We start from the raw sequence: 16,637 nt of genomic DNA, 5'->3' as shown, positions 1-16,637 counted from the left end.
GTGTTCTACTGTACAAAAATTTTAAATCATAGTTAATGTAGTTTGCCATGTGGATGTGTGTTTAGAGGTATATTATCTGCATATAGAAAACTACTATTGAAAATTAAAACAGTTAATTCCTTATTTGGAAATACTTTGTGGCAGTGAGATATAGAAAATGTGGATTATTTTTGTCTCTGCTATATTCTTTCTATGTTACTTCAACTATGCAATAAATATGGATGAACATATATTATGTGAAGCAATTACTATGAGTAAAGAAAATTGATACAGAAGTATGCAACATTTGAGAAATATTTTAAGAGCTACATATGATAGTTGAATTTTCTTAGGATAACTTGCTATATCGATCATAGAAATAAGAAAGGATAATTATTTCTTTTTTTCTTCTAGTTGGGATTTTTACACTTCTGATGAGTATCCAGATGTCTCTGTGGGCACAAAAGAAGCATAAGATTTATTTGAAGAAATTCAGTTCTTATATGCATAGAAAATCAGCCATGATTCCATTCATACTGTAGGAAAAAATAGGTATCTCATGGATAGAAAAATAGTATATAAATTTAATAAATCAGACTTGGTCAATAGTTGACTATTATGTAACAGGAATTCAAAACAACAATACTTTTATTGGTTAAAAATATTAAATGGTAAATTCTAGCTAACTTTAGAGTAATAAACTTGAGGCAAATAAAAAGTAGAAACTGTAGATATGACTAATAATATATCCAAATATTTTCAAAATGTTGGTCTTTGAACAAGGTTTCTTACTTCATTAAATGCTTCATAATACTATTTGCTTAAGACAGTTAAACTATCTGAATCATAAACTAAAAATTTATGATTTTAAACCACTTGAATTTTATACATTTTGATGGTAGTTTATTTTCTTTATTGTTTAACATGTTATTGAGAAGTATAATATGTCATAGTAGTATTTCAATTTCTTGTGAAAAATCTATTAATATTAAAAGTAAAACATAATTTCTCAGGAATCATATTTATTTATTCATACAAACATTGTATGTTGTTATTCTGAAACTATAACAATTAAAATATTTTCTAGACACTATATACTAAATCATTTGAATACTTTATATTGAAATATATATTTATGTTTACATATATATCACTTTATATATATATAAATATTGAAATATGTATACTTCCAGTGGATTATATGTGATGACAATACATATAATACATACATTGGAGATTTTTTGACATTAAAAGTGGAAATATTTTTTGCTTTATTTTCACGTATTTAAATTCCTATGTCCTCTCAAGCTTTGTTTGCATATATGTAAGTAAGTGAATATGCATATATATTTTGACAAGGAGAGGACTATATAAAAATCAAGTACACATTAAGGTTTTTTAAGAAATTCTGATTCTCCTTATTTTTTTATTTTATTTTATTTATTTATTTTTAGAATCTTTTTATTTTTAAGTTGAGATTTTTTTAAAAATATTTTATTTATTTCTAGGAGAGAGAAAGAGAGACAGCGTGAGCAAGGGAGGGTCAGAGAGAGAGGGAGACACAGACTCTGAAATAGGCTCCAGGCTCCGAGCTGGCAGTCAGCGCAGAGCCCGACGCGGGGCTCGAATCCACGAACCGCGAGATCATGACCTAAGCGAAAGTGGGATGCTTAACCGACTAAGCCACCCAGGCACCCCTAAGTTGAGATTTTTTAGATTGGTTAATTTCTGGAGCCTTTCCAATTTTTACATATATATCAAAATATTCTAATTAAAGTTCTTAGATTATATACATATTTGTAAAATGTTCTTGATAAATGTAGGTATATATACATTCTGTGGGGTTTTATTATTAATATATATGGCAAATTATTCAAGAAATAACAAGAGCACCCATTTAAGAGTTTTGGTATCTGCCCCAAATATATAGCATTAAAATATCTCAGAGGAAGACAACAAACTTTAATTCTCTAATACCTATTCAGCAAAATATCATGGAATCATTCAAAAGTATTAAAAGGAGTACTTTGAATTAAACCACATATACCTAATGCATCTGTTATCAACCACCCGTGATAATCATCCCTTTGTTGAAGGACGAAGAATAGTTTATGTTTTCTTAAGTGGATCTAGACTGATGCCAACCCAGGAAGTTTGCAGATTCTTATACGCTTAGAAGATCTTTGATGCGTCAGGGAAGGATAGGATACATTTAGGATAGACATTTCTCTTCCCAGGGTGCTACATTCCCTTATACCTGTTTCATATAATCATTTCCTTACAGGTGGGAAACACACCTTGGTTAATAGATTATGAAGAGCGTTTTGTAAATTATTTCTTTTTCATTTTATATTTTGGAGGAATCATTGCCTATGGTATCAAAAGATATGACCTGATAAACTGACACCATTTTGTTATCAACATTAAACATGAAAGTATAACCAATACTAGCACTACCAGGTATTTACCCTAAGAATATAAGAACACTAATTCAAAGGGATACATATACTGTGTTTCTGTAGCATTATTTACATTAACCAAGATATGGAAGCAACCCAAGTGTCCACTGATTGATAAATTGATAAAGAAGATGTGGTATATACACACAATGGAAGACTCTTCAGCCATAAAAAAGCATGAAATCATCCCAATTGCAATGACATGGATGGAGCTAAAGAGTATTATGCTAAGTGAAATAAGTCAGTCAGAGAAAGACAAATACTATAGGATTTCAATCCAATTTGGACTTAGAGAGAGAGAGAGGAAGAGAGAGAGGGAGAGAGGGGAGGGAAACAGACTCTTAATTATAGAGAACAATCTGATGGTTATGGGAGGGCGGTGGGCTAAATAGGTGATTGGAACTAAGGAATGCACTTGTCATGATGAGCACAGGGTGATATATGGAACTGTTGAATTATTATAATGCATACCTGAAGCAAATATAACACTGTATGTTAACCACCTGGAAATAAAATTTTAAAAAAACTTAATCAAAACAAAACAAAATACTTCCCTTTTCATTACTCTAAGATTTAAAAGGAGGCCATAGGATTTGTCCTTAATGGACAAGAATAATTATTATTCTAAGTGAATCAATAGCTCAGCAGTCACATTGCTGCTCCTAAAGTCTTCTCAAAAGTGAGTGGATATGCTGCCTCAGCAAATAGGATACTGAACAAATTAGATGTTCAAGCAGCTAAGTTTAGTTGGAGAAAACTAAAAAGAAAAAATGTTCTGTAGGGACAATATGTCTCTGGCTTTTATTTCTGTATTTGGCAAATGGAAGCATGTAAAATCATGTAAAAACTTGTAAAATTTCATCTCCAATAACTGACATAGCAATACAGAATTGCCTACCAACCCTTCATGATTAATAAGAACAACATAAAAATAGCATGCTAAGTTATATTTTTGTGACTATTCCAAAGTAATGTATACATTACTCCAAATGTCCTCTACTTTTTTATTTAAAAATCTAAAAAATAGTTATAGACAGTAAACAAAATCACAATTATTTGTTGATGTAATATGCTGTCCCAAATATGCTTCTTTACACTATAGTCTTCCTACTAAGTGTCAACATTCTTACTTTGTAAATAAGATATACTTACATCTTCACATTATAAAATTCTTGTGTATTTTCAGCAATTATGATTGTTATGTTAAGGTGAAGATTCTAAGCATATAAAAACCTTATAAACTCCCTGCTTTCACCAAGAATGAGGTATGTATATCCATGATATCTTCATATAAGTGATGTGGGATTGGTCAAGAAGAAGTTTTGTAGTTTGGGAAACGAACAAGTTTAATGCTATAAGTAACTATGTCAAACTGGGAAATAGTTCTAAGATGCTGCAACTTCACAACTAACTTTTCATACTCCAGTTATGGATGGATTTGTTAAAAAAATTAAATGTCAGCTGGGAGTGATCATAGGTAAGAGAAAAAGGGGAATATGTAGTCTCTACTTTTTATATAGTTTACATATTTAGTAGATAACAATTCATTAAAATTTTCAGTAGAATTAATTGAGATTAATTAAAATAAACATTAAAATATTACTATCATTATGTTTTGTTCTTTTATTCACTGGGCTGTTTGGATATAAAGGAATGGACATTCCCTCATGTTGTAAATCCCTGTTTAAGTTTTGGAACTGGGAACCTGATTCACATGATTATCTTCTCTCAAGCTACTTCTCTATTATAATATTCTATTTCTATCACTTTTGCAGAACATACCATTTATAAGACCAAGGCGAAAACTTCTAAAGTCTAAAAGCTAAAAATAAATCATGAATGGTTATAAATCTATTTTTTCTGAGAAATACATAGATCTATATATTTGTGTCCAATAATACCTTTATAGATTGCATTATGTACTGGTTTATTTGGTGTTTTATAACTTCTTCTACACATCTAGAGATCAATCAGTTTCAGAGGCTTTAGGAGAATGAATCTATCCAAAGTAGCCTAGACCAGATCGGAAAATGAGTCTCACATAAAGTGTCCCTCCATCAAAAACAGAACTTACTATATCTTCACTAATAAAGGCCCCATTGGAAACAAAGGCTGGAAATAATCTGAAGCAGGAGTGCAAAAATATAATGACAGATTTCAGCTTCTATCATCCAAATCATTTAATGAAACATTTATTACAATCCCTACCAAACTATAGCTTTGCACTTTCCATTTGGAGTGTTTAAAATGGTGGCCAATAACATATTTAAATTTTATGAATGCAATTAATCTTATGAAAGTAAATAAATTAACATCAGTTTTCAGACCGATAATGCATTTGTGATTATATTATTATATTTAAAAATTAAAGTTCACTTAATCTAGTAATTCCTCTAATAGTTGCACTTCTTTAAAAAAAATTTTAACAGTTATTGATCTTTGAGAGAAAGAGAGAGAGAGAGAGAGACAGAGTACAAGCAAGGGAGGGACAGAGAGAGACGGAGACACAGAATCCAAAGAGGCTCCAGGCTCTGAACTGTCAGCACAGAGCACAATATGGGGCTCGAACTCATGAACTGTGCTATCAACCAACTGAGCCATCCAGGTGCCCCTAATAGCTAGTTTTTAAAACTAATTCTGGAATAATAATTTCTCTGATCCCAAATAAAAATTTGCAAATAGTGTTTTTAAAATACCACATCTTGGGGGGCCTGGGTGGCTTAGTTGGTTAAGCGTCTGACTTTCACTTAGGTCATGATCTCGCGGTTCGTGGGTTCAAGCCCCGCGTCGGGCTCTGTGCTGACTGCCAGCTCGGAGCCTGGAGCCTGTTTCAGTCTGTGACACCCTCTCTCTCTGGCCCTCCCCTGCTCACGCTGTCTCTCTCTCTCTCCTAGAAATAAATAAAACATTAAAAAAAAATTAAAAAAAATAAATAAAATACCACATCTTTATGTCTCACACATTTCTTATAAAAAGGAGCTAGAGAAAGAGAATAATCAGGAAAAACAACAAAATTTAAATCAGCTACTATGCCACCCCATATTATCACAGCATGCCTCTGTTCTCTACCCCTCATCATGTCTGCTTCAAGCTGCTATTTTAAAGGTGTTTTTGGTTTGTTTGCATGTGTTTTTAAAAAATGTTTTGGATAATTTTGATAAAAATAGACCTGTAGTGCATTTTGTGTTTTAGTAATTTTCATGTAAACAAGTTATTCTCTTACACACACGCACACACACACACAGCAATTTTAAACAATATTTCTTAAGAGACAAACTGTTGTGTCAAATAATTTTTAACTCAATGAAGCATACACTTATTTTTTAAATATGCATGTTTTATCTTTTCTATAGAAATGTTAAGTCTAATGTCTAAGAATAATCAAATATTAAAATTCAATGTTGTAGTTGAATATCTTGTATACTGAGCTATAATCTTCATTAATTAAATGTATTTTGAAGATATTTTAAGTTCAATTTTAAGTAACTGGCATTTAGTACATGTTAAGTTTTAGCAGTTGATATATTTCAGTTAAAACATTTGTTCTCATAAAATGAAATAAAATGACCTGTGAATCAATAATAAGGGTTCTTTATATTTTTATTTTAATAAAAAAGAAAACCTTTATATTGCTTCTGAATATTAGAGGTGATTACAGCAAGTGTTACTTTATAAGCACAATTAAAAGCATTTATGCAGCTTTTGCATAATGATAATAATTAAAAACCGTTTATTTTAAAGGCTGCCTAAAAGTTAATTTTCACCCAGGTGCATATTGAAGCCTATAATTAGCCTTCCTTCAGAGGAGGTTTGGTTGAAGAAATATATAAAAGTATTTCCAGAGGCAGAAGTTCACTGCTAAAATGGGATTTTGGTTTTTAACTTTAGTTTGATAATGGTGCTTAAAATATGTGAGAACAAATGCTCAGAAATATTTTAAAAAATGAATCTATAATCATACCAGATTGATTTTATTGAGAAGACATATAGAAGACATATTTTCATGCAATTTGTTTGGAAAATGAAGTCCTATAAGACTGCTACCTGGAAAATTTTAGTATTTACAACAAATATAAGAAATGTTCAAAACAATTACAAGGCATAATTTCCTGTGTATCTCGTCATTCTTGCCTGGAAATCAATCTTATTTCAATGATAAATTCTCACAACACATTCTTCCTCTACTAGTGATGTCCTACTTAACTATCCTTTCACCAGATGGTGTATTTTCCAAAAACTCTGTTGTACTTCCAGGCAAGTAGAGGTAATCATTACACTTGGCCTAGTTGCTAATTTCCAACACAGAATACAATACTGCATATAATCCCAATAAGGACTTTTTAAAAATCCAAGTACTGCTACTTTAAGAAGTTTATAGAAATAAAAAATAAGTCATTTAGAAATTACTATTGTGAAATAACTGACACTAGCTGAAGTTTGTTTACCTGTTTATTTTATTTTTTTCAATGAGTCTTTTGCTGTATGAACTTTTTTTAACCTTTATGTATATTGAGGGAGAAAGAAAGAATGAGCAGAGGAGGGGAAGAAACAGAGGGAGAGAAAGAATCCTAATCAGGCTCCGTGCTCAGCACAGAGCTAGGCATGGGTTTGATCTCACAATTGCGAGATAATGATTTTAGTCAAAATCAGGAGTCAGATGTTTAAGTGACTGAGCTACCCAGGTGCCCCTGTTTATCTGTTTAAATATGAGTTTTCCTATGTATAAAATGAGACATTTGAGGTAAATAACCTATAATATCCTTTCCTAATACTCTTATAGAAAATTGTTGTTGATTCAAATAATTGCCAATTCTTATTATTTTCAAACGCTATATATCATAAAATCCATTTTAAATTATATGACCAATGTTTACTTTTTATATAGCATAATTTCTACGGATTTGTTAAATATATTTATTAGTATGACGTATCTAAAAAACAGGTCTGAGGTTTCCTAAATGAATTAAACAAGATTTCTTCTTTCTTGGAGCTTTCTATTTGAGGTATAAAATTAGAATATAACAAATAAATGAGTGACAAACTAATTTTAGACTATGATCAATGAGGTAAGGAAATGAATTATGTGCTATGGGAAAGTTAAATAACAATATGAGGGGTAAAAGTAAGCAGATGGTGTGATCAAGAATTTACTCTGTAAGGGGATGACCTTTTAGCAGACACTCAGAGTATTTAGACATGTGAAGGATTGATGAAAGAATATTTTAGACAAATGGAATTGACATGTATAAGGCACGGGTACAGGAAAAACTTGGTATGCTTGAAGATCAGTAAGCCATCCAGTATAGATGGAATGTACTTGGAGAAGGAGTCATGCACACTGAGTTTGGAGAAATATTGAGGACACCTGTATGGCCACAGGCCAGTCTACTTGGTATATTACTTGGTATATTATGGTAGACAATTCAATTCTGCTATAGAATATAAGAATGTATGTATTAAAGTAGACACATGAAACTCCATCAAAGTAATTTCTAAGAAGCTAATGAGATTTTATTCCAACTGAAAAAAAAGTATGCGAGGCAATAAATAACACAATGTGATTGATATACTTTCTTAAAATTTTAGTTAATTTATTTATTTACTCATTTATTTATTTTAAAGGAGAGAGAGAGAGAACGAGTCGGGGAGTCACAGAGGGAGAGGGAGAGAGAGAATGCTGAGCAGGCTCCCCGCTATCAATGCAGAGCCCAAGTGAGGCTCTATCCCACAAACTGTGAGATCATGACCTGAGTTGGTCGCCCCAGACACCCCAATGATCTTTTATACTTTTCAAAATACCTCATTCTATTTCTGACGTGAAAAAAATTGTGTGGGTAAAGAGATGACACAGGAGAACATATAGAAGAATTCAGTAATATTCAAAGAGAGAAATGTTTAGCTGCTATGGAATGCTCTGTGTTTTGCTTTTGTTTTACACAGAAGAATGTCTATGGGACATTCTTGATTTCTAGGAAGAGTTGGGGTAAATGCATGGTGGATCTAGATTTTGAATCTTAAAGTCCTTTTATTAGCCTGAATAAACAAACCCAAACCATTGCAATGTCAAAAAGTCTAATCTCCTTGTGTGTGTGTATATATAATATATAACTTATCACATATTGAACTTTTCACATGATTTTATAAGACTAAGTTTCTGCATATATTCTTTATTTTACAATATGAACTATTCTAAATATTTTTACTTTATATTGAAATTATCTTTATATATACACATATATATGTATGTACAAAATGATACATTAATCTAAGTATAATGAATTTTTCAAACTAAGTACACTTAGATTATCAGAAACAAAACATTACCAGCAGCTTTGAAGTCCCCAACCAACACCCACCTCATGTTACTTTGTTGTCACTAACCTTTCTAAAAGTAAACCTAGTGTAACTTATAATAGCAAAATTAATTTTGTAAGTTTTGTGATTCACTCTCCTGTCTGGTTTCCTTTACTCAAATCACACAAGTTTAATAAATATTGTTATATGTAGTTTCATATAGTTGTCTTCCATTTAATGTGTGTGATACCTTCATCTCTTTTGATATTTTTTATCAGTTTTAATTTTCATGGGCATTTGGGTAAATTCTGGCTTTAGACGATCACAAATGTGTAGCTATGAACATATTAGTACTTTTCTGGGTAAACATATCTAGACAGGCCTATTAAGTATGTACCTAAAAGCTGACTTGCTGTGTCATGGGTATATTTATTTTTCATTTTTAATAAATACTGTCACACAATCAGTTCCTCCAACATGTACTGTTTTCCATTTTTCTTTGTTCGGGTATGTTTTGATATATCACTGCACATTTAATCTGCCTTTTTCTCATGCCTAATGAAGTTAAGCTCTTTTCATATGCTTAATAGTCAAATGGGTATCCTCTTTTGTGAACTGTTATTTGTTTTTTACCCAAAAAGGTATTGAATTTTCTTCCTTACTGATATATAGAAAATCTTCAGTAGTTAAGTTGTGAGTTTCTTGTTTTATATCCATCTACCTATTCTCCATTGTCTCCTTCACTTATTTCACTACGGATCTAGGAACCTAACAAACATGTTCTCTTGTTCTGTGAGTTGCTTTTTTAGTCCCTCGATGCATATTTTAATAGTAATGTTAACATTAATATAGTCTAATCAGTTTTCTTGTACAGTTAATGTTTTTTGTGTCTTTTTCAAATGCTCTTTCCCTCATCCAAGGTCGCCTATGCTCACTATGTTCACCTATGTTTTTTTTGCTAAAAAGCTTAATATTTTATCTCACACAGTTGATCTCCAATTTATCTGGAACTGATGTTTTTGTGTTCAGAGTAAGATAGAGGTCAAAATACATTTTGATTGTATAGACAGCCAAGGTCCTAAACCTATTTATAAAGACAAAATTTGTCCATTGCCTTATACCTTTATAAATGGAGTGGCTGTCTATGATAGGGGTCCACAAATTTCTCCCATTAGTCAGGCTTAGGCTGTTTTCCTTTGGATTTGAGTTTAACTTTGCATGATCTTGCCTTGGCATTATTTAATCATGTTTCCTGGCGGCATTTGTCCTATTTCTTCATATTTCTTCGTCTTCTTAAACACGATTTTGGTTGTATTTGGGTCATTACATTTTATTTGAATTTTAGAACCACTTTGTAAATTAAAAATTCTCTTATGATTTAAATCAGATTTATATTGAATCTATAGATTAATTCAAGGAAAATTGATCTTTACAATATTGGTTTTATAATTCATAATCTCTCAGTTTATTTAGGATTTACTTTTAATCAATAAAATAATTTCTATGTAGAGATATTTCCATATTTCATTAGATTTTTCTCAACAGATATTATTATCACCATTTTAAATTATAACTTTTTGCTTCCACTTGTTAGGTTTTAAAAAAATCACCTTTAAAAATTTTGCCTTATAATAACTAATAGTTTTCTGAAAATAATTTGGCTTTTTTAGCCATATAACTGTATAATGTGCAAATATTTGTGATTTTTCTCTAATAATTATATACATATGTGTGTATATACGTTCTTGGTACAGTATTATATGAAATAATGAGAGATAATTTGCATTTTTACATCAGAGAAACATTAGTGTTTTATCACTAATTATAAGGTTTCCTTTAGGTTTTTGTAGGTATTCCTTATCAGATTATGGAATATTCCTTCTATATCTAATTTGTTAAATGTTTATAAATGTCGAGGAAGAAGAATTTCCTCTACAGTTCAATGTCCTTGTAGTTGGGCTAAGAATCAAATTGATATGAAACAGATTAACAGGAAAAAGTCAAATTTAATAGCAAACATATGGGGAATCCACACAGGCCTAGAAATTCCAAAGACAGGCAACAAGATACGTACTTATATGAGCTCTAGAAAGGGGTAGGGGAGCTGAGGATACAAAAGGAAGAAAGATCAACAACAGGAGGTGAAAGGAGATGTTTGGAAAACAAAATTTGCCCTATTTTGTAGATAAGTTTCTTAGTAAAAAGCAATTTTTGTTAATAGCTCTCTTCCTGGTAACAAGCAGGTAATTGAGGGGGAGGTATAGCACTTTTCCTGAAACTGCTGGGTTTCTATTGCTTCTAACTCAGACTAGTTTTCATGCCAAAGTGGCCCATCTTGGGGCTGCCTGCCCTTGGCACCTATGTGATGGAGTATTGAGTATTTTCAAATGTTTTTTTCATCTATTGTAATGATCATGTTATTTTTTTCTGTTTTCTTTAGTTTTTTTCCCCTCTTCTTTTTTCTAGCTTCCTCAGAATGGAGTTCAAATAATTTTTAACATTTTAAATTTTATAACAAATGTTCCACTAATCACAGCTTTTGATGTATCTCTGAAGTTTTGATATATCATGCATTTATTATTTTGCATTTTAGTAAAATACAGTCTGATTTATGTTTTTCTTACTTGACCATGGATTATTTAAGAGTAAACTGTTAGTCTCTCAGAATTTGAGACTTCTTTTTTTTATTTTTGAAATTTGATAAGACTTTGTTACACAGCATATGGTCGAAGTTGGTAAATTACTATATACTCAAAAATATTAATGTTGTAATATGTGTACATTTTATATAAGCTTACTAGGCCTACATGTATTTTAGTTCTATACGTATTCAAAAATGCACAATGCATTATTGATATATATCACAAGCTATTAACATTGGGTTATTTACATATGTAAAAATTTATATGTATTACTGAAATAAAATTCAAATTTTAGTAGGATATGCTATTACTCTTATGATGAACCCAAACATCTGTAAAACCATCTTCCAAAATTCCACATTTAAGCATTTTAAAACATGGGTCTATTTTGTTAATATCTATGAGGCTCACTTTCAATATCACAGTAATTTATGTTTTATACAATGATGGGGATAAAATAGGGTAACATTTTAATTTTTTGGTGTATAGCTAAAATTATAATGCCAATCTCTGTTAATTTTCCAAATAGAAATGAAAGGGAACAAAAATGTCATTTGAAATGAACCATTTGGGCTCCTGGGTGGCTCAGTCAGTCAAGTGTATGACACGTTTGTGAGTTTGAGCCTCATATCCGCTGTGTGCTGAATGCAGGACTAGAGTCTGCTTTGGATTCTGTGTCCCCCATACACTCTCCCCCTCTCCTGCTAGTGCTCTATCTCTCTCTGTCTCTTAAAAACAAATAAACATTGAAATGAAACCCTTGTTTAGGGTTATGAAGAAAAGTATACAGTGTAATGGCACAATTCGGTTATCACAAAATAACTGCTGAGGTAGAGTAATTTTTGCAGTATACATAGAATAAAAAAGTGGGCTTTAGAAAGGAAAATTTACTAAGGACTTGCATTGACTCTTCCAAGTGATATAATAGAACAAAAAACCTTTTCCTAAACAGAAACATAAACTTCAAAGTACAGAACAAAATCAAACGTAAAAAGATGATACTTAACCAAATAAAATTGGTAAGACTGTTTTTCTTTTCATTGACAACACAGCAGGTTTACTTTTGAAGCTTGTCATTTATATATGTGAAGTGCTCAATATTGAGTTTAGTTTTTTGACTTTTAGTGAAGGAATTGATACATTTTAATTCTTACAGGAAAGAGGATTAAAAATCCCAATCCATCCCTAAGGTCTCAGAAAGACTTGACGGCACAAAACTACGAAGGAGTATACACGCAACTGAATATCAAGTTATATGTAAGAACTGGATTACCAAAATTTAGAGAAATATATTCACATAATTTTAGTATGTTGTTAATTTATTGCAGTGAATCTAGGACATAAGTCACAAACCATGCTAAATTGCACAACATAGTTTGCAACTGAAAATTAAATATTAGCTTTTGATACTATTTTAGAGCTCTGTTGGCAATTCAGGCATTCAATGATCTCCAGGCCACACAGTCCATATGCAGTTGCTGTTAATTATAGCAACATTCTCTCTGCCAATCTAGGAACTTTCTAAAACATTCTCCATATGCTACAAACAATTTGTCTCTTATGTGGACTCATTAATTAAAAATTTAAAAGTACCTAAAATTTCAGTATATAAAGTTAAGTTTGTGTGTATGTACTTGTGAGTATAATAAGTGTATGTCTTATTCATGTTTATAACTGATTTAGAGTTCCAAACTATGTATCTTGAAGCTTATTTCTTAAAAGTTTGTCATAAATTACTCTTTTCTCTACATTTTTGGTTCTAATGTTCATATTCTGTGAAAATTTGAAAACTACTCTTAGTCAATATAGATATTTTCAACAAAATGGATAGAGTGACACATATCGTGAGTTTACAGGAATTTCTCTCTCCCCTATTTAAATCTATTAAGTGGATCTCTCTTAATATTAGAATTAAGACTAAGCTGGTAAGTTTCATTTTGTTTTGGGCAGGTTTTGAATATTTGCTTGGGTTTTTTTCAACTTTATTGAGATATAATGGAAATATAACATTGTGTAGGTTTAAGTATACAGCATGGTGATTTGGTACACTTATATGTTTTAAAGTGATTATCAGAATAAAGTTAATACATTCATCACCTCACATAATAACTTTCATGTGTGTATGGTGAAAACATTTAAGATCTAATCTTAACAACTTTCAAAAACAAGCTGGTTACTTTTGTGTGCAGCATTCTCTGTAATCAGGCCATAAGTATTTCAATTTCCCCCTTAGCCAAGACAATCACTTATATTTCTTTGATCATAATATAATATTTCTAATATGTCTGCTTTCCTTCATGCATTGTACCCACTTGTAATAAATGTGATTTCACCCCAATTCTTTCTGATACCCAAGACCTAACTCAAAGTTTATCATTTCCAGAAATTCTTTTCCAAAACTTTTTTCCTCTAATAAGTTTTATATATTCCTTCTCTCTTCTCCTAATGTCATGTGCATAGCTCTTTATTTACTTTGGTGGTCAAAATCATGGAAGTAGAGTTAGGCAGACAAGGCTTCAAACTGCGTTCTCATAATTTATTAAATATGTGATATTTGATAAGACTAAGATATTTAAGTCTCAGTAAAATGAGGACAATAATGTTTAAATCACAGCAAAGTAATTAGTTTAGGTCAATTTCTAGTCGATGGTAAATAAAAGATGGCTTTACCAGTTTTATTATTTTGATTGCAGGTATATTGTTAATTTCATCAAAGTACTTCTCTCAGGTACTAGAGAATATCTTTCAGAACAAGGACTGTGTGATTTTCATCTATCTATCTCTAAACTCTAACACAATATATGAAATGGCTACTCAAGGAGTGTTCAACTAATAGGGTTTGCTCTCTATGTTCTCAGATGTGAATTTTACCCTTCTGTTTCCTTGTTTGCCTATATCAGAGGCAAATAACTTCTAAAATTAATTACCGTACAGTCTGGCTGTAGTTATTTACAAATACTGATTCTCTAATTCTGTAAGAAGAGATAAGAGTGCACAGACTTAAAAAGGAAGTAACATAAGGACTAAACATTTAAAGATAAAATTAATTAGCTAAGGGAGAGGTAAATTTCTCACACGTAACAAAAAAATGTAAAAAAAAATCTATTCAACTGGATTAATGTGACATAAAAGAAGGTAGTTTTAGTTACTTTTCCAATATAATTGCTTCATGTGACTTTCTGGTATATTTCAAGTCACTTGTTAAAGGGTGTTATCAACAACTTAATTTTAACTCGGGATGACTTTTCACACCCCACTGGTATTTTCATGATGCAGCATTATGTATCCAGTACCATCTTTTAATTATTATCTTGTTCTAAATATTATTTGGAATTAGGTTGATTCAAAATAATTAAATACATAAGTAAATACACAAATAAATAAATGTAAATATACAATTTTCATGTTATTTTCTTACTGCTAAAAGACTAAAATCGTAGAACTAATTAAAAAACATAAGTCTGATATAAACCCTTTTCTGGAATCAAGGTAAGCTTACTTGTTCTTATTCAATATCTGTCAAAATTAGGTTGATCTGCCTGTGTATAACTTAGTTTCTTCTCCTATAAGACACAGCCATATTAATTTATTCCAATAAATTTATTTTACTGCTATCTTGTAGGCCTCATAAAGGTGCGGCCTGGATATAAAGCTACTGTAAAATATAACATTCCATAAGGATTACTATTTAGAAATTCATATATAAATCTAACACATACAAAATTCATGTTTAAATTAGTTTTAAATCCTAATCTAACACATACAAAATTCATGTTTAAATTAGTTTTAAATACTAAATTAACTTTTAAAACTATTCTTAACATTTACTAAATTTAGTCTTTAAATTTGATAATGATAATAATTTGGAAATTATAGGGGCGCCTGGGTGGCTTAGTCGGTTAAGCGTCCGACTTTCACTTAGGTCATGATCTCGCGGTTCGTGGGTTCGAGCCCCGCGTCGGGCTCTGTGCTGACTGCCAGTTTAGAGCCTGGAGCCTGTTTCAGAGTCTGTGACTCCCTCTCTCTCTTGGACCCTTCCCTGCTCACGCTGTCTCTCTCTCTCTCCTAGAAGTAAAAAAAAAAAAAAAAGAAAAGAAAAAAGAAAAAAAAATAATTTGGAAATTATAAACCAGTAAACTGGTTCCAATGGACCAGAAATTAATTACAGGATATAAATAAAGAATGCATACAATCAATACCGATTTTAAGATAATTTTCTATTAATATTTTAGTGTCATGCAAAACCACTTCAAAAATTGGGTCTAAAATTCAAGGGGGTGAGGAAACTCAGTAACCATGAATTTTTCATTTGCAAAAACTCCCCAAACTACATAATTCATAGCTACCATCAACAGACATATGATAAGTATTCAGTGAAAATTACATTCTGTGTTGACACCACTGCGCAATTTCACTTTGGCTTTTCATCCATGAATGAAAAGTTCTTTTACATACTTCTAACCTTTGCCAGTCTCAGGCCACTTTCCAAATTTTTACAGACTATGCTACTAAACCAATTTTTATTTCTGTGCTGGATATTGAGAATCCAGTGTCCAAAGTTATCCCAAGTTATCCCATGACAACAGATCTTGATTAGGCTCTAAGTTCTCATTTCTGCCCTCTCTAGGCTCCTTCATTTACTGGATCATTTGCATATTTTGCATCAGTGTATCCTCTGTTGGTTCAGAGAATCATCTGTTTATTGATTTGTTACTGCAATTTTAGCATTTGAATATATATAATTTCTTAATAAAGCAACCTCATTACTATCCAACAAAGTCTCACTAAGAAAAAAGAATAAAGGCACATTATTCTTTTAGCAACTTTTCATATTTTGTTTTAAATAGTTGTTTCTTACTGCAGCAGATTTTCCACATCTGTGATTAAGAAGAGGTAAATATGTATATGTATATATATATATATTAAAAGTTAAGACTCTGATTACAATTACTTATCACTCTTTATTAAGCATTTATAACTCAATTAACATGTGGATTTAAGATTAGCTTAAATGTAAGTGAAAATAATGATCTGTCTTCTAGTAGTGCCAGCCTTCAAGTCAACTGAACAGAACAATATGGATTCAAATTAAATATTCAAAATGTCTCTTGAAGGTGTTTGTCTAGGCCTACTTTCACCAGCCTTCTTCATCACTACAGTTAAATGTGTTTATATGCGTACACACATGCACATGTGTTTATCTCCCAAATGAACAAAATTATAAAGCTATGAAATCATCTTCAAAGATAAATTGAACTGATAA

The 16,637-nt window shown here is 31.1% G+C and overlaps 1 protein-coding gene across 1 annotated transcript in view; it reads left to right on the top strand.

The window, feature by feature from the left end:
* TECRL (trans-2,3-enoyl-CoA reductase like) overlaps window positions 1-521 on the top strand; it is a 101,463-nt gene extending 100,942 nt beyond the window's left edge. The window contains exon 12 of the mRNA XM_039248939.1: window positions 394-521. Within this exon, the coding sequence (XP_039104870.1) occupies window positions 394-521 (128 nt within the window). The remainder of the gene's footprint in view (window positions 1-393) is intronic.
* The last annotated feature ends 16,116 nt before the right edge of the window (window positions 522-16,637 follow it).

The sequence above is a fragment of the Hyaena hyaena genome, unplaced genomic scaffold (genome assembly GCF_003009895.1).
Source record: "Hyaena hyaena isolate Hyena2069 unplaced genomic scaffold, ASM300989v1 scaffold_324, whole genome shotgun sequence".
NCBI lineage: Eukaryota > Metazoa > Chordata > Mammalia > Carnivora > Hyaenidae > Hyaena > Hyaena hyaena.
The sequence above is the reverse complement of the archived record's forward strand: the minus strand, read 5'-3'. Positions and strand labels throughout refer to the sequence as shown.